We start from the raw sequence: 27,153 nt of genomic DNA, 5'->3' as shown, positions 1-27,153 counted from the left end.
TCCTTGTGGTCCCTTCCAGCCCTGACTGATTCTCTGATCCCTGTGGTCCCTCCCAGCCCTGACTGATTCCATGATCCCTGTGGTCCCTTCCAGCCCTGTCGGATGCCCTGACCCCGCGGTCCCCCCGCGCCCCGGCCGGCTCCCCGCTGCCCCGGCTGCGCTGCGCTGCGCTCGGCCGCTGCGAGCCTTTTCCATCAGGCACTGTCTCGGCCGCGCCTGTCCGCGCCCAGCCGGCAGAGCTCCGCCCGGGCCGGGGCCTGGCTGCGCTGCGCTGCGAGCGCCGCGGAGGCAGGAAGGTCCCCAAGATGGCGATGCTGGCGGAGCGTGAGTGCGGCTCCCCGCGGGGAGAGACCGGGACGGGCCGCGCCGGTGGGGCTGGGGGCACCGCCGGGAGCGGCTGTGGCCGAGGGAAGGGCTGCTCTCCTAGGAGGCGGCTCCGGCTCTCCGAACAGCCCGCGGTGTGGTGGCGGGGGCCGCGCTGTCCGTGCTGAGCAGGGCACATCTCCGGCGTCCTCCCTGAGGCTGGGGGCGAGTCTGAGCGGCTCTGTGGCTTTCTGGCTTAAGGGCAACGCGGGCAAAGGCGTCGGGAATGTCAGGCTTTGGAGCGGAGTTTGAGCGCCTCGGCGCTGTGTCTGTGACGCTGTGTTAGAGCAGAGGAGCCCTAACACGTGGGGCTGGGTCAGTGTCCGCCAGGCAGGGCTCGGCGAAGCCTCTTGCATGGAATCAGCATCACAGAGTCCGCCAGCTGGGAGAGACCTCCAAGTTCATCCAGTCCAACCTAGCACCCAGCCCTGGCCAGTCATAGAAGTCACAGAATCAACCAGGTTGGAAGAGAGCTCCAAGCTCATCCGCTCCAACCTAGCACCCAGCCCTGGCCAAGCAACCAGACCATGGCACTAAGTGCCCCAGCCAGGCTTGGCTTCAACACCTCCAGGCACAGCAACTCCACCGCCTCCCTGGGCAGCCCATTCCAATGCCAATCACTCTCTCTGACAACAACTTCCTAACAACATCCAGCCTAGACCTGCCCCAGCACAACTTGGCACTCTGTCCCCTTCTTCTCTTGCTGCTTGCCTGGCAGCAGAGCCCAACCCCACCTGGCTACAGCCTCCCTTCAGGCAGCTGCAGACAGCAATGAGCTCTGCCCTGAGCCTCCTCTGCTGCAGGCTGCACACCCCCAGCTCCCTCAGCATCTCCTCACAGGGCTGTGCCCCAGGGCATTGGTCTTTTCATCACCTCTGGAGTTGGCATTAGGACTGGGCTCACTCTCTTGTCTGTACAGGGCCTTTCAGTACCAAAACAAGATTTATAAGGAAAAGCCTGGATGAGGCACTTAGTGCCATGGTCTAGTTGATTGGATAGGGCTGGGTGCTAGGTTGGACTGGATGAGCTTGGAGGTCTCTTCCAACCTGGTTGATTCTATGATTCCTTACCACAAGGGTGGTGGAATACTAACAGGTTGCCCAGAGAGGTAGTTGAGGCCTCATACCTGGAAATATTCCATGTCAAGTTGTGGCAGGGGAGGTCTAGGCTGGATGTTAGGAGGAAGTTCCTGGCAGAGAGAGTGATTGGCATTGGAATGGGCTGCCCAGGGAGGTGCTGGAGTCTCTGTGGCTGGAGGTGTTGAAGCCAAGCCTGGCTGGGGCACTTAGTGCCATGGTCTGGTTGATTGTCTAGGGCTGGATGCTAGGTTTGATTGGATCAGCTTGGAGGTCTCTTCCAACCTCGTTATTCTGTGATTCTATGATCTAGTTCTGATGCTGTTATTAATATTCAGACTAGAAAAAAGTTGAGGATGGTTACTTGGTTTTACAAGAGCTATGAAAGCAGGTGGATTTCAGTCAGTTATCATTCAGGCTGGAAAAGACCTTTAAGGTCATCCAGTCCACCTGTTAACTCAATAGGCCCAAGACTGTGTCCCACTGCACCACATCTACATGTGTGTAAAGTCCCCCCAGGGGTGAAAGCTGCAGTCCTTCCCTGGGCAGCCTGTTTGAGGGCTTGAAAACCCTTTCAGTGAAAAACTGCTCCTAATGTCCAACTTGAACCTTCCCCTGCACGACTGGAGGCTGCCTCCTCTCCTGTCAGTTACTGCTTGTGAGAACAGACGTATATCTCCACCTTGCAAAACCTCCTTTCAGGTAGTTCGAGTGAAGAGGTCTCCCATGAGCTTCCTTTGCTCCAGGCTAAGCAGCCCCAGTTCCCTCAGCCACTCTGCAGGAAACTTGTGCTCCAAACCCTTCACCAGCTTTGTTGTTGTTCTTTGGATCTGCTCCATCACCTCAGTGTCTTTCTTGTAGCTACTTAAAGCAACTTCTCAACAGGACCCAGTGACAGGACAAGAAGCAGCAAGTGCAAACTGAAACACAAGAAATGCACCTTTACTGTGAGGGTGGCCAAACAGTGACACAGTCTGCTCAGGGGGGGCTGTGGGGAGTATCAATCTATGGGGATATTCACAACCAGCCTGGACTCAGTCCTGGAGAATCTGCTTAAGCAAGAGAATCATAGAATCATAGAATCAACCAGGTTGGAAGAGACCTCTAAGATCATCCAGCCCAACCTATCACCCAGCCCTATCCAGTCAACCAGACCATGGCACTAAGTGCCTCATCCAGTCTTTTCTTGAAGACCCCCAGGGACGGTGCCTCCACCACCTCCCTGGGCAGCCCATTCCAATGCCAATCACTCTCTCTGTGAAGAACTTCTTCCTAACATCCAGCCTATACCTACCCTGGCACAACTTGAGACTGTGTCCCCTTGTTCTGTTGCTGGTTGCCTGGGAGAAGAGGCCACCCCCCACCTGGCTACAGTGTCCCTTCAGGTAGTTGTAGACAGTAATAAGATCACCCCTGAGCCTCCTCTTCTCCAGGCTAAACAGGCCCAGCTCCCTCAACCTCTCCTCATAGGATTTGTGCTCCAGGCCCCTCACCAGCTTTGTTGCCCTTCTCTGGACATGTTCCAGCACCTCAACATCTTTCTTGAATTGAGGGGCCCAGAACTGGACACAGCACTCAAGGGGTGGCCTGAGCAGTGCTGAGCACAGGGGCAGAATAACCTCCCTTGTCCTACTGGCCACACTGTTCCTGATGCAGGCCAGGATGCCATTGGCTCTCTTGGCCACCTGGGCACACTGCTGGCTCATCTTCAGCTACTATCTATCAGTACCCCCAGGTCCCTTTCCTCCTGACTGCTCTCAGCCACTCAGTCCCCAGCCTATAGCGCTGCTTGGGGTTGTTGTGGCCAAAGTGCAGAACCCTGCACTTGGCCTTGTTAAATCGCATCCCATTGGCCTCTGCCCACCCATCCAGCCTGGCCAGGTCCCTCTGCAGTGAGCTGATAAATGATGGAGAGTGGCTTGGCCATCTCAGCTGCCAGCTCTCTCAGCAGCCTAGGGTGGATCCCATCTGGTCCCATGGACTTGTGAGGATCCAAATGACGCAGCAGGTCCCTTACTGCTTCCTCATGGATTAGAGGGTGACTGTACTGGTCCCTGACTCCATCCACCACTTCAGGAGTCCAGCTGTCCTGGAGACAACCTGTCCCACTAGTGAAAATTGAGGCAAAGAAGGTGTTAAGCACCCCTGCCTTTTCCTCATCCTTTGTCACTATGTTCCCCTCTCTATCTAGTAAGGACTGGAGTTGTCCTTGGCCCTTCTCTTGCCATTCATATATTTAAAGAAAGTTGATGCTTAAGCAAGAGACTTTCAGCTTCTGTGATGCTGTGAACTAAACTGAGAAGGGGCAAATTTGGTCCTTGTGTGCCTATTTAGTTTCAGTTAAAAAACCCCAAAACTCAGTTGCAGAAATGGCCAAAGAAGTTAGTTTGTATTTTTCTCTTATTTTTAACTCTTTGCAACTTTTAATAAACTTTAAGTGTCTATTTTATTGGGGAAAAAAATGTTAATTATGGGTTTCATAGCTTCAGATAAAATTGTAAGCTGTTTAATATTTTCCTGTGTTCCATGGAGCACGCAACAGGAGTTGGGTGGAAACTGATAAGGCACTTTGGGAAATGGTAGATGTTTCATGTTAAACCACATGCTGCAGGCACAGAGTTGGTGAAAAAAAGGTTTTAGTCATCGATCTTTTTCCAATGATAGTCAGAGTGAAGTATTTAGAGAAATGAAACTTTTCTCCACTGGATGGTGCTGCTTGCTCAGAGTTTTGTTATCAGTAGCAGCATTGTATGAGCAGCCCAAAAGGTAGTGTTAGCTTCTGAGCTGAAATTAGCTAGAAGAAAGTGTGTTGTTTCCTTTCTTGCTCTTAAGACATCAGTGAACAAACATTTCTGATGAGTTGTTGACTAAACAGTGTTTGTGTGTGTGTGTGTGTGGTTTATTTGGAAGAGGGAGACTTGGAGAGGGACTGCTTGCAAAGGTCTGGAGTGATGGGATGAGGACCAGTGGTTTTAAGTTGGAGAAGGCTTAGATTGGATGTTAGGAACAACACAAACGCTATGATGAGAGGCTGAGGGAGCTGGGGGTGTGCAGCCTGCAGAAGAGGAGGCTCAGGGCAGACCTCATTGCTGTCTACAATTCCCTGAAGGGAGGCTGTAGCCAGGTGGGGTTGGTCTCCTCTGCCAGGCAAGCAGCAACAGAAGAAGGGGACACAGTCTGAAGTTTTGGCAGGGGAGGTCTAGGCTGGGTGTTAGGAGGAAGTTGTTGTCAGAGAGAGTGATTGGCATTGGAATGGGCTGCCCAGGGAGGTGGTGAAGTCTCTGTCCCTGGAAGTGTTGAAGCAAAGCCTGGATGAGGCATTTAGTGTTGTGGTCTGGTTGACTGGCCAGGGCTGGGTGCTAGGTTGGACTGGATGATCCTGGAGGTCTCTTCCAACCTGCTTGATTCTATGATTCCTTACCACAAGGGTGGTGGAATACTAACAGGTTGCCCAGAGAGGTAGTTGAGGCCTCATACCTGAAATATTCCATGTCAAGCTTGGCAAGGCTCTGTGCAACTTGATCTAGTGGAGGATGTCCCTGCTGACTGCAGGGCAGTTGGACTTCGGATGTCCCTTCCAGCCAAACCATTCTATGATTCTGTGTTTCCTGTATGTGGCATGAATTGTTCCTGGCTTCATCTAAGTAATTCTGTAAAGATGTAAGCAAGTTTCTTTATTTTCCTGCATCTTCCTTAACATAATTGAAAACAAGAATGTGTTAGTCAGAGGGAAATGAGAGGATTAATCCCATAGTAGTAGTATGTGATGGTTTGGTTGTTACTTGCCCTCCCACAATTAAGAACATTACCCAGACGAGACTCAGCTGATCTGGAAATGAAAGAATGGAGCTATATTTACAGCTTAGCACAATATACAAGCAGACAGTTACAAGAATACAGCTATAGACAAGTTAAAAGGTAGTACAGAAACACAACACCCTCCCAGAAATCGGAGTCCCCATGATGGGCTCCCAACCATCCTTCCACCTTCTTCCCACCCCTCTACCTTGCCCCAAACTTTGCCTTATGTTCAGTGTGAGTTTGGAGGATTGGCCAGGGGGGTTAGGAAGCAGACAGATTAATTAGACAGTGAGTTAGAGAAAAGTGCAGCCCCAAAGCCAGGGAGCAAAACTCCCTTATCTATGTTTGTGTTGCTATTCTTACACATCTCAGAGAGTCTATGAGTGAAGCAGCCATCAGCACTGTTTCCTTTTCACAGCCTATAGTCTAATTCTTCTCACCAAAATATTCCAGCTAAGCTCAAACTTGCAGAGGTTTGAAATAGTTGGATGGGAAGGGCTGGGAAAGGGCAGGCATCTGAGAATTTCAGGCTTGAGAGATCTCAGTTTCAGGTGTCCTCATGTTTTGTTAACAGTATCATCCTGGGACTAAAACATCTTAGGATTTCTTTACAGAGAGATATCCAGGAAAATGAATCAAAACTTAACTTTTAAGGTAAATTAGTTGAACTGCATCAGACAGCTCTGTTGGGAAGTTCATTTGAATTCAGACATGCAGGTGACATCGATTACCTCTGCTGCATACACAGATCTAAGCTTGGGCACATAGCAGTGGCTTTACAGCTCTAGGAGTTACCTTGAATGAGGAGAAAGTTCTTCACTGAGAGAGTCATTGGACACTGGAATGGGCTGCCCGGGGAGGTGGTGGAGTCGCCGTCCCTGGAGCTGTTCAAGGCAGGATTGGACGTGGCACTTGGTGCCATGGTCTGGCCTTGAGCTCTGTGGTAAAGGGTTGGACTTGATGATCTGTGAGGTCTCTTCCAACCCTGATAATACTGTGATACTGTGATACTGTGAATTTAATTTCTTGGGATTTGCAAAGTCACTACCTGGGGAACTAGTTGCAGACAGCATAACAGAGTATGGGCATTTTTTTTCTATCTATCTTTCTTTTTATGTTGGTTGTTTCCCTGTCAGCTACACATGAAAGCAACAGCCAAGATGTTCCCTGTCTTTACAGGACTTAGCTTTTGCTGCCAGCTTGATAGCTTCTTAGTTCATTCCTCACTGAAAACCTGGGTCCTTAGAGATTGTTTACATCTTGGGTGAGTGAAGATGACAAAATGTTAACTGTCCCAGATGCCTAGCTGGGATTTCAAACACAGCAATAAATGAATGAAGTGAGCCAGAGCTTTTGTTCCCAGTGGGGCAGCAGGAAGCCCTAACTTGTTTGTGCTTTTCAAGTCCCAGCGCACGGTGGCACTTCACCAGCTTTTGTTAGCAGCACAGGCTGCTACAAATAATGAATCAAACATCCTTATAATATACTGTCCCTTTGACCTAAATTTGAAGTGTTGCATTTTTGAGCAAGGTGACTTCCTGATTATGTTGAAAGTGCCTCAGTGGACTTGGGTTCTCACTGGCTTTGCGTGACCTTGGGTTAATCGCTCCGTTTTGATCCACCATTTCCCACTGCGTTTAATGAAGTTTGTAATCTTCCTGTTTCCATTCTTTGTTTGTCTTGTTTATTTAGGTTGTCTTCCTGCATGTATGTAGGTGCACATTTCAAGTGGCTGGTTAAGTGAGGTAGTTTTTCTTCCTTGCTCTCAGTGAGGCTTTCTTCCTTGCTCTCAGCGAAGCCTCCTTCCTTGCTCTCAGCAAAGCCTCCTTCCTTGCTCTCAGCGAAGCCTCCTTCCTTGCTCTCAGTGAAGCCTTCTTCCTTGCTCTCAGCTCATCTCCTGGCAATAGAGACGAGCACACATATGTGAGCCTAAGGGGTTAGGACAAAGCAGCCTCTATTTTCATTTGAGTCCCTTAAAACCTGCAATAGTTTATCTTGACTTTGCATTTTTCTCTTTAAACTATTTCCTAGCACATCCAAAAAGCTGGAATCTCATGGGTTTGTATTCTGTGATGCAGTTTCTCTGGCCACTTTAAACGTTTGATTGTTGAGTTGGCTTTTGTTATGAAGACAAATATTAAAACTTCTGGGTTCTGGTAAAAAGAGTCATAGAATGGTCTGGGTTGGAGGGAACCTCCGAAGGTTATCTGGTCCAACCATCTCTGCAATAAGCAGGGGCATCCCCAATGTGATGGTTTGCATGTTCCCTGCCCCCTCCCCCCCCAACTTTGGAAATCACCCAGACTGGACTAAGCAGCTCTGGAAATTGAATGAAGCCTTACATTTACAGCTTACCACAAGATACAAGCAGATAGTTACTATATATATACAGTTATAGACAGAAATATGCAAGGTAAAAGGTAATACAGAAACACAGCAGCCCTTCCAGAAACCTGAGTCCCCAGGAGGGGCTCTCAACCACCCTTCCACCTTCCTCCCACTCCTCTACCTTACCCCAGATCTTGCCTTATGTTTAAGGTAGTTTTGAGGGTCAGCCAAAGGGGTTAGGAAGCAGGTGGATTAGTCAAAAAGACAGCATGTTAGGTTAGAGAGAGTTCAGCCTAAAGCCCAGGCAGTGATTCTGTTATCTATATTTACATCCTTGTTCTTATCCATCTCAGCAAGCCTATGAGTGCAGTAGACATCACCATTGTTTCCCTTTCACAGCCTGTGATCTAATTCTTCTCACCAAAACATTCTAGCTAGGCTCAAACTAACACACCCAAGTAGATGAGGTTATCCAAAGCCCTCTCAAGCCTAAGCTCTAATATCAGCAGGAATGGAGCTTCAGCTACCTCCCTGGGTACCCTGTCCCAGTGTTCCATCTCCTTCATGGTAAACAACTTGTTCCTAACATCCAACCTAAGTCTCCCAGACAAGCAGCAACAGAAGAAGGGGACACAGTCTCAAGTTGTGCCAGGGGAGGTCTAGGCTGGATGTTAGGAGGAAGTTGTTGGCAGAGAGAGTGATTGGCATTGAAATGGGCTGCCCAGGGAGGTGGTGGAGTCTCTGTGCCTGGAGGTGTTGAAGCAAAGCCTGGCTGGGGCACTTAGTGCCATGGTCTGGTTGATTGTGTAGGGCTGGGTGCTAGGTCGGACTGGCTGAGCTTGGAGGTCTCTTCCCACCTGGTTGATTCTGTGATTTGCCATTCGAATGGCAAATCACTCTCTGTGAAAGGTGGAATTTAGTCCAGTACACCTAAGTGGTAATTCTTGAAGCCTTCACTGAATTGCAGCCCATGCTTAGGGGTGACAAATTCCATTGCAGTTTGACTTTGGCATTTTTCCTATTAACAATAGCAATTTTTACTGGACTTCATTTTGGTTTGTTTTCTTTTGCAATACAAGGGTTAAACTCCTAGAACAGATTTTGTTTTTCAATGAAGAGCTTTCCTTGAATTGATAAAACACCAAGAATGCTGTGAAAATGTCAACACAGCCTGTTTGACTTTTGTGTTTTCCTTTCCTGCTCTAGGTCGTAGAAAGCAAAAGTGGTCTGTAGACCCTCAAAACAGCGCTTGGAGTAAAGATGATTCTAAATTTGGCCAGAAGATGCTGGAGAAGATGGGCTGGACCAAAGGAAAGGTATGATTTAAAGGAGAATTGCCTGGATGAAGGGTGGAAGACTGCTGAGGGACTCATGATCTCAGTATTTAAAACATCCTCCTTCTTTCTGTTGATTTCTTCTCTTAAGCTCACAGGAGATTTGAGCAGTGCTAGATCTCTGCAGATTTTTACAGGGGTACTTACTTGTGCCTGTCCTGCTTTCCAGTTCTTCTTCCTTTGACAAGGTAATGTCCCCAAGAACAGGAGCTGGCACCTTAAATCAGGTGATCATAGATTCATAGAATCAACCAGGCTGGAAGAGACCTCCAAGCTCAGCCAGTCCAAAATAGCACCCAGCCCTATCCAGTCATCTAGACCATGGCACTAAGTGCCTCATTCAGGCTTTGCTTCAACACCTCCAGGGATGGTGACTCCACCACCTCCCTGGGCAGCCCATTCCAATGCCAATCACTCTCTCTGGCAAGAACTTCCTCCTAGCATCCAGCCTAGACCTGCTTTGACACAACTTGACACTCTGTCCCCTTGTTCTGTTGCTGCTTGCCTGGCGGAAGAAACTGACCCCCACCTGGCTACGGTGTATGAATAAATACAGTTACAGGGAAGCAAAATGTGATTTCTTGCTGTATTTCTTTCCAGACTGACTGACAGTGCAAAGTTCAGGTTATTTGGGTTGGGTTTTTTTGCCTTACATTTACCTTACATTTTTACCTTTAAATCTTCCTTAGGGTCTTGGGGCTCAGGAACAAGGAAATACAGAACATATTAAGGTTCGAGTGAAAAACAACATGCTGGGAGTAGGAGCAACCATCAGTCATGAGGTGAGCACTAGACCTAGGTGAGGAAAAGGCTCCCATTTTGGCTAAAGTACACTCTTTATGATGGGATGTAAGTGAAATCTCTCATCACATCTGCTGGCAGCATGTACCCACCTGACTGTCTGTGCAGAAGCTCTTGTCCTGCAGTTCAGTTCTGCGTTGTTGAGTGTTTTAGGAGTAAATATTTACTTGGAAAGGTTACAGTAGTACTGAGGGCTGGCTGCTCAGAGATTATTTTGTCCAGAGATTAGTATTTCCAAGCAAATTATTAAAATACTTGCCTTTTCCCTGTGTATCCTGCCCTGCATAGCTTCATGTCTTCTGACCAAAGGTGCATAGGCAAAGCAGAACCTGGTCCTAAAAGTGCTTTTCTCATTATCAACCTCTTAAGTAACTGTATTGTTGGTAAAAATTACACTAGTATTTCCTTCTTACATTTGAAAACATTCTCTGCAGGTGGGATGGGCAGAGCCAGCAGCAGCTCAGCATTATTTAAGGACTGCAAAGGCAACCTTTGTCATTTTTGCACTTTGGAGCAACTGATGAGCTGTTGTTAGTGTTGCCATCTGTGGAGATTCTGAGGGTTGCTCCCACCAACAAGGATTGAGAGTATACAGCTGAGTTACTTCTTAGAGTCTTGCTATCAGCCTTGTATTCATGTTGCTCCCAACAACAAGGATTGAGAGTATACAGCTGAGTTACTTCTTGGAGTCTTGCTATCAGCCTTGTATTCATGTTGCTCCCACCAACAAGGATTGAGAGTATACAGCTGAGTTACTTCTTAGAGTCTTGCTATCAGCCTTGTATTCATGACTGACACTTACAGGACAACTGGATTGCTCATCAGGATGACTTCAACCAGCTTCTGGCTGAACTGAATGATTGCCATGGACAGGGTGAAACAGGTAGGTTCATGCTTTGCTCAGCCATTCTTTGTCTAAAAAGGCTAGCTGAGGTCGTCTGAGGCTGACAACTCCCCCTTCTCCCCCAAAATCAGGGGAGCCAAAAGACATCTTGACCATGCTCAAGTTTATGTGCCTGGGTATACTGGTCTCAGTGGATTGGTTTCACTCTCCATCAAGGCTCTGTTAAAAAGGCTTTTTGTTGGAGAGAGCAAACACTAGAATTTGAATGTGTTTATTTATCAAGGACCATAACATGGGAGAGCCTTTGCTGTGATGTTCTAGAGCAGCACTTCTTGTTCTAGAGCAACCAGAGGTGTTCTGAAGGCTCACCACAGCGACACTCAACCATTGCAATGGCTTTGCCTGTCTGTCAAGGGTTTGGGCTGGGCCTGCCAGTAGATGAGTGACAAACTCTCCCTGTTAACCTCTTTCCTTTCCCAAAGAGGGGAGAAGGAGAATAAGGGAGACTTAGGAATTTGAATAAAACCCCTTTAAACAGGTTTAATGACAATTATAATAGTAAGATGAAATAGATACAAATCAACATTGAACCCAAGTCCCTGGTGACAGTTGTGTCACTGTCATCACTGATGCTGCAAGCAGGCAGTGGGAATGTCACAGAGTGGAGTCAACACCAGCTGGGACTTGCACTGAGGACCAGATGGAGATGTCCTTGGGCACTGGCAGTTGAAGAAGAGCCTTAACCCTTGTGATCCTTCAGCTTTGAATGAGATGGAATTCCCATCCAAAGTTCAGTGCTGGGCCCAGTCCTGTTCAGTATCTTTATTGAAGATTTGGACAAGGGGATTGAGTCCAGTCAGTAAGTTTACAGACAGCACCAAGCTAGGAGCAGGCAAGGATCTGTTGGAGGGTAGGAAGGCCCTGCAGAGGAACCTGGCCAGGCTGCATGGGTGGGCAGAGGCCAAGGGGATGAGATTGAACAAGGCTAAGTGCAGGGTTCTGCACTTTGGCCACAACAACCCCAAGTAGCACTACAGGCTGGGGCCAGAGTGGCTGAGAGCAGCCAGGCAGAGAGGGAGCTGGGGGTGCTGGGAGAGAGGAGCTGAAGCTGAGGCAGCAGTGCCCAGGTGGGCAGCAGAGCCAATGGCATCCTGGGCTGTCTCAGGAGCAGTGTGGCCAGCAGGACAAGGGAGGTTCTTCTGCCCCTGTGCTCAGCACTGCTCAGGCCACCCCTTGAGTGCTGTGTCCAGTTCTGGGCTCCTCAATGCAAGAGAGATGTTGAGGTGCTGGAAGGTGTTGAGAGAAGGGCAGGAAGCTGGGGAGGGGCCTGGAGCAGAGCCCTGTGAGGAGAGGCTGAGGGAGCTGGGGGTGTGCAGCCTGCAGAAGAGGAGGCTCAGGGCAGTTTTCATTGCTTTCTCCAACTCCCTGAAGGGAGGCTGTGGCCAGGTGGGGTGGGGTTCAGTCTCTTCTCCCAGGTCATCATCAACAGAAGAAGGGGACACAGTCTCAAATTGTGGCCCATTGGAATGGGCCGTCCTTCTACTCCGCACTCCCAATGTAATTGAAAAGATTTAGCAGTGACCTTGATCTGCACACCAGTCCTCGGTAGCACCTGTAAACATCAGTGTTATCACTACTAGAGGCAGGCAGAGGTGGTCTACCTGCAAAAATGTGTCATGAACTGCAGAAAATGCAGTTACTTTTGCACTCAGTCTCTTTGAAGTAAAAACACCAAACAGAGTTCTGTTCTCACTCAAACCAGGACACTGCTTTTTACAAATGAACTGTCACACCAGGCTTCCATGCTCTGTTGGTCTCTTAAATACCTGCTTTTCCTGTCCTCAGAGAGCTGCTGCTTAGTTTTTGACTCAGAGTTGTGCATCTCTGTTGTGAATGCTATCTAATGTGGTATTTGTAGCCCTGATACAGAGCACCCAAGTGGGGAAACTACACAGCCTTCCCAAAAGGGCTATTTACAAAGCTTTGTAGACCACACAGCCCTCCCAAAAGAGCTATTTATAAAGCTTTGTAGAGCTAGACCTTACTTTGTGAAAATGAATTTATGCAGAACTGGTGAGTGTGAGCTTAGAGGAGGAATTGTGCACCTCAGATGGTTTATCATCTCTCCTTTAGTGAGGCTCAGGTTTAAATTCTGGTCATATATCTAAACAACTCCGTGGATCATGGTTAAACCTGGGGCTTCTACATGGACACAGCAACCTCTACATGTGCTGCTTATTGCCAAATCAGTGAATTTAGCAACTCTTCATTCAGTCATGCCTCACTTTTGGGCACAGATGGTTTTCTAGGAGAGGAAAGATAGAGGAGGAGGAAAACCAGGTGCTTTTTTAATTCTGGAGATTAAAATTCTGAACCTTGCTGCTTTAAACACATTTCTTTTAAACTGAGGTGTAAGTTAATCCTCCTGTGGTGAAACCCTGATCATGGTCTGAGGCCACACAGTGCTAGGTGGTACAGTTGAAGTCCTCAAGAGGTAGAATAGCATGTCACAGGGAAATTCCACAAGTTCCTTTCCACCTTTAGAACTAAATCCTACCCAAGTTCCAACTTGAGCCATGGGAAGATCACTTAGGTGTAACTGGTGGGAAATGTGCAAACTGGTGAGTGGAGAGATGAAATGACTTGCCCAAGGACAGAATGAGTCAGCACAGAGGCAGGTTCATTGAGCAAGGCTGTCGTCTTCCTAAACCTGTGCAGCATGCACTGGGGCATCAGTACTGATGCAAAGTGGCCTCTAGACACTGTATTTCTCCCTGGCATGCTCAGTTATTTGTTCTTCAGTCTTTTTAGGAGTTGGGACAAGAGTTTTATGGAATCATAGAATCAAGCAGGTTGGAAGAGCCCTCCAAGATCATTGAGTCCAGCCTAGCATCCAGCCAGTCAACCAGACCATGGCACTAAGTGCCCCAGCCAGTTTGTTCTTGAATACCTCCAAGGGCAAAGACTCCACCAGCTCCCTGGACAGCCCATTCCAATGCCAATCACTCACTCTGACAACAACTTCCTCCTAACATCCAGCCTAGACCTCCCCTGGCACAACTGGAGACTGTGCCCCCTTCTTCTGTTGCTGCTTGCCTGGCAGAGGAGCTCAGCTCCACCTGGCCACAGCCTCCCTTCAGGGAGTTGGAGACAGCAATGAGCTCTGCCCTGAGGCTCCTCTTCTGCAGGCTGCACACCCCCAGCTCCCTCAGCCTCTCCTCACAGGGCTGTGCTCCAGGCCCCTCCCCAGCTTCCTGCCCTTTTCTGGACACCTTCCAGCACCTCAACATCTATCTTGAATTGAGGAGCCCAGAACTGGACACAGCATTCAAGGGGTGGCCTGAGCAGTGCTGAGCACAGGGGCACAAGAACCTCCCTTGTCCTGCTGCCCACCCTGCTCCTGAGCCAGCCCAGGATGCCATTGGCTCTGCTGCCCACCTGGGCACTGCTGCCTCCTCTGCAGCTCCTCTCTCCCAGCACCCCCAGCTCCCTCTCTGCCTGGCTGCTCTCAGCCACTCTGGCCCCAGCCTGTAGTGCTGCTTGGGATTGTTGTGGCCAAAGTGTAGAACCCTGCACTTGGCCTTGTTCAGTCTCATCCCATTGGCCTCTGCCCACCCATCCAGCCTGGCAATTTTACAGTTGCTGAGGACAAAGTTGGGTGCACACTGAAATTTGTCAGTCAGAATCACATTGGGTGATTTGCAGACTGCAGGCATTGCTCTGAAACTTGGGGTTTTGGCAGTTGTTTTAAGCTGGCAAAATCCATCCAGATAACTCTGCCTGCAGCTGTGCTTCTGGATCAAATGTTCTATTATTGGCCACTATCCAGTTTCAAATTGCATTAAAAGTCATCTGAAAAACTTCATTGTTCTTAAACAGCTGGTACAGTTGCCAGAGCTGGATTGCAGTTAGAAGTCGGGAAGGAAGGGTCCTGTGGTGGTTGGGATGCCAACATTCAGATACTCCTGATCTGTGTTGGTTTAGCTTTTTCTTTTCTGCTTTTTTTTTTCTAGCTGAGCACCTAGTGAGGAGTTTTGATTCCTGGCTTTTTTGCCAGGGTACTGAGTGATGGTGGCTGTGTCCCTTTCCTGTTTGTGAAATCACACAGAATCACAGAGTATTTTTGCTTGGAAAACACCTTCAAGGTTATGCAGTCTAACCATTCTCTTCCATTCTCTACCAACTTTGCTGCTAAGCCATATCCCTTAGCACTACATCTGTGTGTCTTTTAAATACCTCTAGGGATGGTGATTCAACCACCTATCTCCCTGGGCAACCTATTCAAAGTGTTTGGTAACCCTTTCAGTGAAGAATTGTCTTCTGATATCCATCCTAAACCTCACCTTGTGCAAATTGAGGTTATTTCCTCTTGTCCTATCAGGCCACACCTTGAGTGCTGTGTCCAGTTCTGGGCTCCTCAATTCAAGAGAGATGTTGAGGTGCTGGAAGGTGTTGAGAGAAGGGCAACGAAACTGGTGAGGGGCCTGGAGCACAAACCCTATGAGGAAAGGCTGAGGGAGCTGGGAGTGTGCAGCCTGCAGAAGAGGAGGCTCAGGGCAGAGCTCATTGCTGTCTACAACTACCTGCAGGGAGGCTGTAGCCAGGTGGGGTTGGGCTCTTCTGCCAGGCACCCAGCAACAGAACAAGGGGACACAGTCTGAAGTTGTGCCTGGGCAGGTCTAGGCTGGATGTTAGGCAGAAGTTGTTGGCAGAGAGAGTGATTGGCATTGGAATGGGCTGCCCAGGGAGGTGGTGGAGTCACCACCATCCCTGGTGGTGTTCAAGAAAAGCCTGGCTGAGGCACTTAGTGCCATGGTCTGGTTGATTGGCCAGGGCTGGGTACTAGGTTGGACTGGCTGAGCTTGGAGGTCTCTTCCAAACTGCTTGATTCTACGATTGGAAGGGACTTTTAAATGTTATTCAACCCAACCCAGTGGGACAACATCATGCTGGCCACATCTGTGATATTCTTTAGGCTATTTAATATATCAGATCTGCTATAGAAATGCTGTGATTAAATGGCTTGTCAAAGTGCATTAGTGCTCCTGCAGTGCTTGCTCAGTTTGTCCGAGGGTTTGCCAGTTGCTAGAAGTCACAGGGATGTACCTGCCTGCCTTTTGTGCATTGAGTGGTGAAATTCCTCCTGCCAGTCACAAGGTAGTGCTGCTGCGCCTTTTGCTGTGCGCTGAAGCGAGGAGGAAGCCCTGTGGGTCTCCTTTGCTGCTGAGTAATGCTCTCTTTTGTACAAGCACATCAGGGAGGAGACTCCAAACACTTCTTCTCTGATCAGAATATTTTAACTTTTTGCCCTTAGACCTTTTCTTTTTAGGATTTTCATGCTGACTGCAAGCTCTTAACACTAGTTAAGAGTTAGTTCTTATTAGGGCTTAGTGTGCCAGTGGAAGAGTAGCTCTTAGGCTGCCTTCTGGTAGTCAGGCAGCAGATTACATGATTAGGTCAGTGCCTCTATCATCAGGTGGCATTGTCTATCAAACAGTAAAGTGCTGCAATTCCAGTGTCAGAAAAGCTTAGTCTGCAGATCATTCAGGGGTAGGTTCACCTGAAAGTGACTCAGCTTGGCCCTCAGGACATGAGTTGATTTCCTTACCCATCCCAGTCGCCACTGGGAGGGGAAAACATCAGAATAACATTTTCCAGAGTTACAGAACAGAGAATCCTTTGGTGCTTGTTTCTTTTCAGGATAGGACTAAAAAGGTAGTTATTAACCATACAGCAGGTTGCCTCCTTCTGAGACTTTGTTGTAATTGAGCAGGCTGTGTGAAAGCAAAGAGTGCATCTGGAGCAGTGAAATAATCTGTCACAGCACAGGAACTCGATACCTCTGCTGTGAAATGCTCAGACTAATCCTTCACATGGTTTTGACCTGCACAAGCTGACATCCTCCCAAACAGCTCTTTAGTGAATCTGGGACTTAGCCAACCTCAGAGACCATTCCCAACAGACAGTTTAGAGGAAAGCCCTCGTGGGGAAGCTGGCAGAATTAACTAATAGGGATGTGGCAATTCATTGTAGCTGGCCTCAGGGACTGAGCAGCTCTGCCACTGTTTAATTTCCTTACACAGATGTGTCAGACTATGCCCAGGCAGAGGGACTTTGTGAAGTGATAGAAGTGCAGAGCCTGTCTGGGTGATTACATTATGATGATTATAATAACAATAACAACAACAACAACAACAATAATAATAATAATAATAATAATTATTATTATTATTATTATTATTATTATTATTATTGTCATTATTATTGCCATTATTATTGCCATTATTATTATTGATAATAGCATTGATATTATTATTATTGCCATTATTATTATTGATAATAGCATTGATATTATTAATATTGAAAAAATATTATTATTATTATTACAGTATCACAGTATCACAGTATCACCAAGGTTGGAAGAGACCTCTTATTATTATACTCTTCTCATTTTTCTTTCTACCTTAGCAGATTCAGGGGTTTGTTTTCTACTGTTTCTAACAGTATTTATATTGTTTTATAACTGTTTATTTATATTCTATGTATAATATTTTTATATGTAATTATTTATATTTTTATATATAAGTATATTTTATAGTATTATTTTTATACATATGTATATATATTATTTGAATATATATTTATACACATATATATACATATATATATATATATATATATATATATATATGTGTATATATATATCACAGTATCACAGTATCACCAAGGTTGGAAGAGACCTCACAGATCATCAAGTCATATATAATTTTTTATACTGTTTCTAACTGTTCAGCCTAGAGAATCATAGAATCATGGAATCAAAGAGGTTGGAAGAGACCTCCAAGCTCATCCAGTCCAACCTAGCACCCAGCCCTGTCCAGTCAACCAGACCATGGCACTAAGTGCCCCAGCCAGGCTTGGCTTCAACAGCTCCAGGGACGGCGACTCCACCACCTCCCTGGGCAGCTCAGGGGTGACCTCACTGCTGTCTACCACTACCTGAAGGGAGGCTGTAGCCAGGTGGGTTTGGGCTCTTCTCCCAGGTAACCAGCAACAGAAGTAGGGGACAGAGTGTCAAGATGTGGCAGGGGAGGTCTAGGCTGGATGTTAGGATGAAGCTGTTGGCAGAGAGAGTGATTGGCATTGGAATGGGCTGCTCAGGGAGGTGGTGGAGTGGCCAGGCCTGGAGATGTTGAAGCCAAGCCTGGCTGGGGCACTTAGTGCCATGGTCTGGTTGATTGTCTAGGGGTGGGTGCTAGGTTGGACTGGATGATCTTGGAGGTCTCTTCCAACCTGGTTTGCTCTATGATTGTAACATCTTTCTCAGAGTCCAACACTGAAGATATTTTACAACAAACAGCACACTAAGCCCTGACCTAGTTTCCTTTTACTCACTGTAGAAATGGTGTCAAATTAGACTTTTGACTTGAAATACCTGTATCTGCCTTTTCAATTTACATTGGATTGGAAATGGGAAGGGGATGTGGCAAAAAAGGCTCAAGCACTAACATGGCTCGATCCAAACTTACCATGTTCCCTTCGGTAATTTGTTGAGATGCTTGCTGTTGAGACTTGGTTTTGACATAAAAACTTAAGTACACTAATGTTTGAATTTGCTGGTTAGAGTGCCTTGAACAGGCCTGGAACCTCTTTGTTTTGGGACATTTGTGCTTTGTTGTTTGTCTGTTTGGTTTTAGAGTCCTCATTGAAGAATCAGAAGAAGAAATTCAGCCTCGAAGAGAAATCCAAATCTTCCAAGAAGCGTGTTCATTATATGAAGTTTGCAAAAGGTAAGAGGAACTCTGTTGTTTCATAAGCTCTAACCAAGATTAGGAAGGAATCCCCATGTGACAAGGAGATCTGTTGCCTTCTGGGATCTAAATTTGGCAAGTAAAACCTTGGTCTAGAAATGCCCCCCACAGCAACTTACTTAGAGGTTGACATATGCTGTTCCTCTTTGTTTTGGACAGTTTCAGATGGCTTTGGGTTGATGTTGTTGAATAAAACAACTTGTATCTGAAGGAACCATCAGCTGAATAAAGAAACAGCAAATATCCTGAATGTTCTTTGTGTGGGCAGGGGCTGGGGAGGGGGAGGCAAAGGTTCCTTGGGCATCTACATGGTGCTGTCCTCTGCAATCTCTCTTAGCAGTAACCCCTGCTAAGAGATCACATGGATAAGATCAGTGATCAGATTAAACCTGAATGCAGGGAGAGGAAAGCCCTCTTATATCTACCAGGTACTTTACTGGATAAATGAGGACAGTGATTGATGCCCAGAAAAACTATATCAAGAACTTGTGGAGCTGAATGATTTCTCTCCTTAGAATGATGGTGTTGTTTCACCCATGCCTTGGTTCACATCTTGCCAGTTGTTCTATCTCATGCTGTGCTATTCTGCTGCCTCTGTTCCCCTTTCACGTGCCCTGTGTGGATGATGGGTGTGTATATGTGTTCCATTACATGGATGGGATTGATATACAGCTCGTGGCTTGGACAGATTCACTCTGATATGGATCAAGAACTGGCTGGAGGGCTGCGCCCATAGAGTGGTGGTGAATGGTGCCACAGCCAGTTGGCAGCTGGCACTAGTGGTGTCCCCCAAGGGTCAGTGCTGGACCCAGTCCTGTTCAACATCTTTACTGATGATCTGGACCAGGGGATTGAGTCCAGCATCAGTAAGTTTGCAGATGACACCAAGCTAGGAGCAGCTGTGGAGCTGTTGGAAGGTAACAGAGCCCTGCAGAGGGAGCTAGACAGGCTGGATGGATGGGCAGAGGCCAATGGGATGAGACTGAACAAGGCCAAGTGCAGGGTTCTGCACATTGGCCACAACAACCCCAAGCAGCACTACACACTGGGGACAGAGTGGCTGGAAAGCAGCCAGGCTGAAAGGGAGCTGGGGGTGCTGGGAGAGAGTAGATGAAGATGAGACAGCAGTGTGCCCAGGTGGGCAGCAGAGCCAATGGCATCCTGGGCTGGCTCAGGAGCAGTGTGGCCAGTAGGACAAGGGAGGTTCTTGTGCCCCTGTGCTCAGCACTGCTCAGGCCACACCTTGAGTGCTCTGTCCAGTTCTGGGCTCCTCCATTCAAGCGAGATGTTGAGGTGCTGGAAGGTGTTGAGAGAAGGGCCAGGAAGCTGCTGAGGGTCCTGGAGCACAGCCCTGTGAGGAGAGGCTGAGGAGCTGGGGGTGTGCAGCCTGCAGAAGAGGAGGCTCAGGACAGAGCTCATTGCTGTCTGCAGCTGCCTGCAGGGAGGCTGTAGCCAGGTGGGGTTGGGCTCTGCTGCCAGGCAAGCAGCACCAGAAGAAGGGGACAGAGTGTCAAGTTGTGCCAGGGCAGGTCTAGGCTGGATGTTGTTAGGAAGTTGTTGTCAGAGAGAGTGGTTGGCATTGGAATGGGCTGCCCAGGGAAGTGGTGGAGTCTCTGTGCCTGGAGGTGTTGAAGCCAAGCCTGGCTGGGGCACTTAGTGCCATGGTCTAGATGACTGCATAGGGCTGGGTGCTAGGTTGGACTGGATGAGCTGCAGTGTTTCTGTAAGGTAGGCCCCTGTTTGATTATTCTCTCAGTGATCCTAAAAACAGGGAAATTGTTTTTCAGCCTTCATTTAGTGTCTATGGCATTGTCCTGCTGATTTTTGTTCACCTCTAAGAACAGCTATAAAGGTTACAGACCTTTTCTCTCCCCTTGCCCCTTTCAGGCAAGGATCTCTCTTTGCACAGTGAAGATGATCTGTCCTGCATATTTGGGAAGCGACAGAAGAGTGTGAAGGTACAGGTAAATGAGAGGCTTCTTCATCTTCTTGTTTCCTTGCATATTTTTCTTCATAACAAGCCCATATTTCAGTGTCTTTTTTTCTGCTGATGAGATTGCCACGTGCCCATCAAAAGCAAGGGGCCTGTGACTGTTGTTTGTGCGTGGGTGGCTGTGCTCTGAACCATGAGGCAATAAGAGTGAATCTGATACCTATTCTTATGAGCTATGAAAGGGATGAAGGGTGTGGAACATCTCCATTTTGAGGAAAGGCTGAAGGAGCTGCCTCTCTATAGCTTGGAGAAGACTTTTCATGCTTATAAATCCATGAAGGGTGAATGTCAGGAGGATGGAGCCAGGCTCTGCTCAGTGATGTCCAGTGAGAGGACAAGGAGCGATGGGTGCAAGCTGGAGCACAGGGGATTCCATGTGAACAAAAGGGAAGTCTTTTCACTGTGAGGGTGACAGAACACTGGAACATGTTGCCCAGAGAAGTTCATAGAATCATAGAATCAGCCACTTTGGAAGAGACCTCCAAGATCATCTAGTCCAACCTAGCACCCAGCCCTATCCAGTCAACTAAGTGCCATGGTCTAGTTGTGGAGCCTCCTTCTTTGGAGACATTCAAACCTACCTGGATGCATTCGTGTGTGACCTAATCTAGGTGATCCTGCTCCAGCAGGAAGGTTGGACTAGGTGATCTTTTGAGGTCCCTGGCAAACCCCTGACCTTTTGTGATGCTGTGTAATTATTGTGTAAGCCAGCTTCTTTAGGCTTAGGAATCTTCATCATTTTGGCTTTAAACTTGTTAAGTAGTCCACATCACAAAGCAGAGCAGTCTTGCTTGATCCAAAAGCTGCATAAAATATCCAAGATAAAACTGGACATTCTATTTCCACAAGAGGTGAGAAAAGCTGAGCAGAAAAAACTCTTACTGTAAGATAAGGAATCCTTCAGTGGTGTGTCTTGAATTGAACAGCTGGAAGGATTTAGGCTTCCTTTTATCCCATATAGTGTCATCATTTCCATGAATGTGCTGCTGGGTTTAAAGTTACTGGTAGGACAGATTAAAATGTCTGTTCTCTAGACTGTAAAAATGCAGTCACAGTTAATTAGTCTGGGAGGTTAGAAGAAATTTAGGCAAATTAAGAACTGTCCTGTCTTGTCTGCCACTCAGAAAAACAGTGTGAGCCTTTGTTACAAGTCACATGGTTTGGCTTCAGAGATAAGAGCTTAGGAAGAGGACATCAACCACACAACAGAACCCATCTGAACTTTTTACAGACGTGAAAGAAGTCTTTGGGGACTTCACATCCATGAGAGAGCTCTCAAATTCTGTAGGCAGACTTGCAGCATCAGAGCCCCCTTGATTAACACTTCTGATCACCTCAATATAGAATCATAGAATCAGGCAGGGTTGGAAGGGACCACAAGGAGCAGCCAGTTCCAGCCCCCCTGCCATGCCCAGGGACACCCTACCCTAGAGCAGCCTGACCACAGCCTCAGCCAGCCTGGCCTTAAACACCTCCAGCCATGGGGCCTCAACCACCTCCATGCTGAATCTCCCCACTTCCATTCCTCCCAGTCCTGTCACTCCCTCACAGCCTCAAAAGTCCCTCCCCAGCTTTTTTTGTAGCCCCCTTCAAATCCTGGAAGGCCACAAGAAGGTCACCTGGGAGTCTCCTCTACTCCGGCCTGCACAGCCCCAACTCTTTCAGTCTGTGCTCACAGCAGAGCTGCTGCAGCCCTCTCAGCATCCTCCTGGCTCTGCTCTGGACACTCTCCAGCATCTCCACAGCCCTCTTTGAATAGACGTTCCAGAACTGGCTGCAGTACTCCAGGTGGGGTCTCAGCAGAGCAGAACAGAGGGGGAGAATCCCCTCCCTGGCCCTGCTGGCCACACTTCTGCTGCTGCAGCCCAGGCTCTGCTTGGCTTTCTGGGCTGCAAGTGCACACTGCTGGCTCCTGTTGAGCTTCTCCTCCAGCAGCATCTCCAAGTCCCTCTCCTGAGGGCTGCTCTCCAGCCACTCACTGCCCAGCCTGCATTTGTGCTTGGCATTGCCTCAAACTGAAACCAGTACTTTATCCATCTCGTGCTGCACCCATCAAACCCATGTGTCACCAGCTTGGAGACCAGGATGTGGTGTGGGACAGTGTCAAAGGCCTTGCTTAGGTCCAGGTAAATTACATCAGTTGCTCACCTCTCATCTATGAATGTTGTAACCTGCTCATAGAAGGCCACCAGGTTTGTGAGACAGGATTTGCCCCTGGATCTACTTAGCATCCTTGCTGTTAGAGTAATGTGAATTAAGGCAAACTGGGGTTTAATGCAAGTCAGCAGTGCTTTGGTTAAGGGAGTAGATTTTGCCTAGCCAGGGTTTTTTTTTGAATGGTTCTTTCTTTTCTCTTTTTATCCTGCATCTTTAGAAACCAAAGATAAGTTTGAAAAGTGCTGTTGGTTCTTCTGGGACTTAATCCTGCAGAACATTTGGGCTTTTGTTGGTAGCCACTGCAGATCATGTGCATTTATGGCTGCTTTTGAATGGTCCAGAAGTTTGTGCATGAGTTTGCTAATTCCTTGACCAATGTAGTGGTTGGCAGATGACTGCTGTGCAGATTCTCTTGTTCCCTACACTGAACACTGAGCCACAGACTGTTCCCTCTTAAGCACCCAGACTTGCACATGCTAATGCAGGCAGGAGGTAATGAGGTAATGTAATTTGGAGCTGCGTTGTTGTCCTCTGGCTACAAGTCTGCTGCTGAGCAGCCACAGGGAGAGGAAGTCAGAAGCAGCAAAACTGCCTTTTTTTTTTCCTTTGGTGCCTTTTTCCTCCCCCCTCTCCCCCACCCCTCACCTTTCTTCATGGATCAGAGATCTGTGGAGTTTGCACAGAACAAAAATGCAGTGCTCAGGCCCTCCAGCTCTGAACAATTTCATTTCATTGCACCCATGAACTCTCATGATCCCTTTCCATCATGTTCCAGAGCCTGGTCCTTAAGGTGGCACAAATGGGACTGCCTTGTGAGGATTTGCAGTACTGTTCTCTCTGTGTCTTTGCATTCTGTTTTGAAATCCCTAGGCTCTAGGCATCTCCCTCATGTGGCAGGGAGCACACACAGGATCAGGAAAGTGCTGTCATTTTCCTGAAGTGAGTTGTTCATATCTATTCCTGTGCAGAGATAGTGTAGGAAGAGTGCTGGTGTCCATCAGAGCCCTGGGGTGTGTTTTCAGCCTGTGGCAGGCTGCAGTCCCTTCTAATTGAAGCTTCTGCAATTAAACATTAGTAATGGTTATATGCTCCTGGCCCTGTCCAAAGTAGATGAGGACAGCTTTCATACTTACATAGGTGCCAAAACTGCTATGTCAGTTGGTCTGATTGCAGGTTCACAGCTGTTATTGCAGCTGAGATGACACCTGGAAGCACCTCCATCCTGCAGCTTGAAGTCCTTTAAGGCACTCCCCAAAGTATCAGATTCCTCCTCTTTTCCAGAGGTGCATTTTGAAAAGCATTCAGTACAGGTTTGAGTCTCAACTCCCAGGAGAGTTGTCATTCACTCTTGATCTTTTGGCAAAGATGCTCAGCATAGTTCTTTTTCCTCTGTTTCTAATTGTCTCAGTCTGGGATCAGAAACATCTTGGGTAGAGCCTCATGGAAAGAAGCAGAACTGCTTTCCATAGAATCACAGCATTACTGAGACTGCAGGAGACCTGGAGGTCTCCAGATCAGTTCCTTAAAACAGGGTTAGCTCAAGGCTAAGTGACATGTTCTCTGGACCAGCAAGATAATCCTGGCTCACCTGAAGTGCTTGTCAAAGATGTGTCCCCTCCAAACTGCTGCTGTGATAAATGATGTCTCAACAAATCAGAGAGGTGCTGTTCCAATCAGTTGAGTTCAGTATTTTCTAGTTGGTCATTGGGAATCATTTTATGGTCTTGACCTGTGGAATAGTCTTTGGCACAAGGTGTTTTATTGTAGCTTAATCTGACCTGTCTTAACCGTAGAGTTCATCTCAGACTCACTTGTTAACTGTCTCCATAGCCTAGGACAGATCTGGTGTATGGGCCTGTTTAGCCTGGAGAAGAGGAGGCTCAGGGGTGATCTTATTACTGTCTACAACTACCTGAAGGGACATTGTAGCCAGGTGGGGGGTGGCCTCTTCTCCCAGGCAACCAGCAATAGAAGAAGGGGACACAGTCTCAAGTTGTGCCAGGGTAGGTCTAGGCTGGATGTTAGGAAGAAGTTCTTCACAGAGAGAGTGATTGGCACTGGAATGGGCTGCCCAGGGAGGTGGTGGAGTCACTGTCCCTGGGGGTCTTCAAGAAAAGTCTGGCTGAGGCACTTAGTGCCATGGTCTACTTGATTGGCTAGGGCTGGGTGCTAGGTTGGACTGGCTGAGCTTGGAGGTCTCTTCCAACCTGGTTGATTCTGTGATTCTATGATTTTATGATTCTTTCTTCTGTTTCACACTTACACTACAGCAGTAAGTGGAGATGTTGAAATTTGGATTTTCTACCCTATCAAAGGAAGAGGGGAGTTGGCTGGAGGATTGCAAAGATTGCAAAAGAGTGGAATTGCAAAGGATATGGAAGGAAATTCTCTTTGCCCTGAAGGGTTGAAAGGAGTTGCTCTAGAAGCGGTAAGACTGAGAGGCTGGTTTAAACCTTTGTTTTGAGGGTTGCTAATCATAGGCATTCACAAGCTTTAGTTGTCCTGAATGGTAAACATCAAAATGATTGTGTGTGCAGTTCTGTAGCCCCCCAACACAAGAAGGACATCAAACGTTTGGAGTGAATCCTGAGGAGGGCCACAAAGATGCTCAGAGTGCTGCAGCAGCTCTGCTATGAGGACAGGCTGAGAGAGTTGGGGCTCTGCAGCCTGGAGAAGAGAAGGCTTCCAGGAGACCTTGTAGTAACCTTCCAGTATTTGAAGGGGGCATTCCAGTATTTGAAGGGGACCTACAGGAAGGCTGGAGAGGGACTACTGACAAGGTCTTGTAATGACAGGATTAGGAGGGATGGATTTAAGCTGGCAGTGGGGAGATTGAAACTGGATGTTAGGAAAGGGTTCTTTGCAGTGAGGGTGGTGAGACACTGGCACAGGTTGCCCAGGGAGGTTGTGGAGCACAGAATCACCCAATGTGATCTTCAAAGGGTTCTTTGCAGTGAGGGTGGTGAGACACTGGCACAGGTTGCCCAGGGAGGTTGTGAAGCACAGAATCACCCAATGTGATCTTCAAAGGGTTCTTTGCAGTGAGGGTGGTGAGACACTGGCACAGGTTGCCCAGGGAGGTTGTGGAGCACAGAATCACCCAATGTGATCTTTGATCACATTGGGTGATTCTGTGCTCCACAACCTCCCTGGAGGTGTTCAGGACCAGGTTGAATGAGACCTTGAGCAACCTGTTCTAGTGGGAGGTGTCCCTGCCTATGGCAGGGGGCTGAAACTGGCTGATCCTTGAGCTCCCTTCCAACCTAAACCGTTCTATGATTCTGTGATTATTCTTAATAACTAAAACCTCCTTAAGGAACTACACAAGGCCCTCTGTTTTTTAAAGAAATAATAGAAGTGCAAAATAAAAGGAGGGGGGTGGGGGAGAGAGAAGAAAACAATGACTGGGCTTCAGAGTGGCCCTAAATTGAAAAGGTCTGCAGTTTTTTTTTCCCCAGGGAGAGTTAAGTGATTGAAAATATTGAATTGTAATTACGATGCTCTCTGGAGACCTGCAGTGAGGACCTGTTTTGCAGGGTAAGATCTGCCAGACTTGGGCCTTTTTTTTGGCCCCTCACTTTCCCTCTGATTTTTCTCACTTGCTTAGTAACACTGGGAGCTGGGGAGACAGAAAAACAAATTCTCTTAGTTCCTATCTGGTTGAACTTCCTGGAACCCCCACTACTTTTTTTTTCTTTACTTTGCTTCTCAGAATTTCCTTCCTCCATCCAGCTGTGTTTCCTGATGAAGCCTTATCACTGGAGAAAATGCTTCTGAGTGAGACTGAGGATTTGGGAATGAGTTGCAGACAGTCCCTACTTGGTTGCTGAACAACATGATTCTGGCACTGATTTTGCTCTGGGGCCTGGGGGAGTAGTTGTGATTTGCTGGCGAGCTCCTAATAGCTCCTTTAGAGATGCAGAGCAAACTGAGTGTTTTGTGTCCATCTCACTTCCACCTCTCAGGTCATTCGATGAGTAATCTGCTTCCTCCAAGCTTTTGTAACTTGGATGGAAACCTCTCTTAAGTTCTTCTTAAGTCACCAAAATCTAAGTAGCCAAAAAGTCTCGAGTTTGTGGTGATTTCTTCCAGGTTAGTCCTTAGAAAAGGAACTCTCCTTAAGCCACCAAAATCTCAGTAGCCCAAAAGTCTCCAGTTTGTGGTGATTTCTTCCAGGTTAGTCCTTAGAAAAGTAACTCTCCTTAAGCCACCAAAATCTCAGTAGCCCAAAAGTCTCCAGTTTGTGGTGATTTCTTCCAGGTTAGTCCTTAGAAAAGTAACTCTCATTAAGCCACCAAAATCTCAGTAGCCCAAAAGTCTCCAGTTTGTGGTGATTTCTTCCAGGTTAGTCCTTAGAAAAGTAACTCTCCTTAAGCCACCAAAATCTCAGTAGCCAAAAAGTCTCCAGTTTGTGGTGATTTCTTCCAGGTTAGTCCTTAGAAAAGTAACTCTGCTTAAGCCACCAAAATCTCAGTAGCCAAAAAGTCTCCAGTTTGTGGTGATTTCTTCCAGGTTAGTCCTTAGAAAAGTAACTCTGCTTAAGCCACCAAAATCTCAGTAGCCCAAAAGTCTCCAGTTTGTGGTGATTTCTTCCAGGTTAGTCCTTAGAAAAGTAACTCTCATTAAGCCACCAAAATCTCAGTAG

General features: G+C 47.5%; 1 protein-coding gene across 1 annotated transcript; it reads left to right on the top strand.

Annotated features, from left to right (window-relative positions):
- The first annotated feature begins 251 nt into the window (after window positions 1-251).
- Window positions 252-26,298, top strand: PINX1 (PIN2 (TERF1) interacting telomerase inhibitor 1). Its single transcript, XM_064146816.1, has 7 exons — window positions 252-324; window positions 8,775-8,884; window positions 9,592-9,684; window positions 10,508-10,586; window positions 18,245-18,337; window positions 20,246-20,322; window positions 26,221-26,298. The coding sequence occupies exons 1-7, from the start codon at window positions 306-308 to the stop codon at window positions 26,251-26,253; spliced, it is 504 nt and encodes a 167-aa protein (XP_064002886.1). The 5' UTR covers window positions 252-305; the 3' UTR covers window positions 26,254-26,298.
- The last annotated feature ends 855 nt before the right edge of the window (window positions 26,299-27,153 follow it).

This window comes from Pogoniulus pusillus, chromosome 7 (assembly GCF_015220805.1).
Source record: "Pogoniulus pusillus isolate bPogPus1 chromosome 7, bPogPus1.pri, whole genome shotgun sequence".
Lineage (NCBI taxonomy): Eukaryota > Metazoa > Chordata > Aves > Piciformes > Lybiidae > Pogoniulus > Pogoniulus pusillus.
This window is presented reverse-complemented; position numbering and strand designations above follow the sequence as displayed.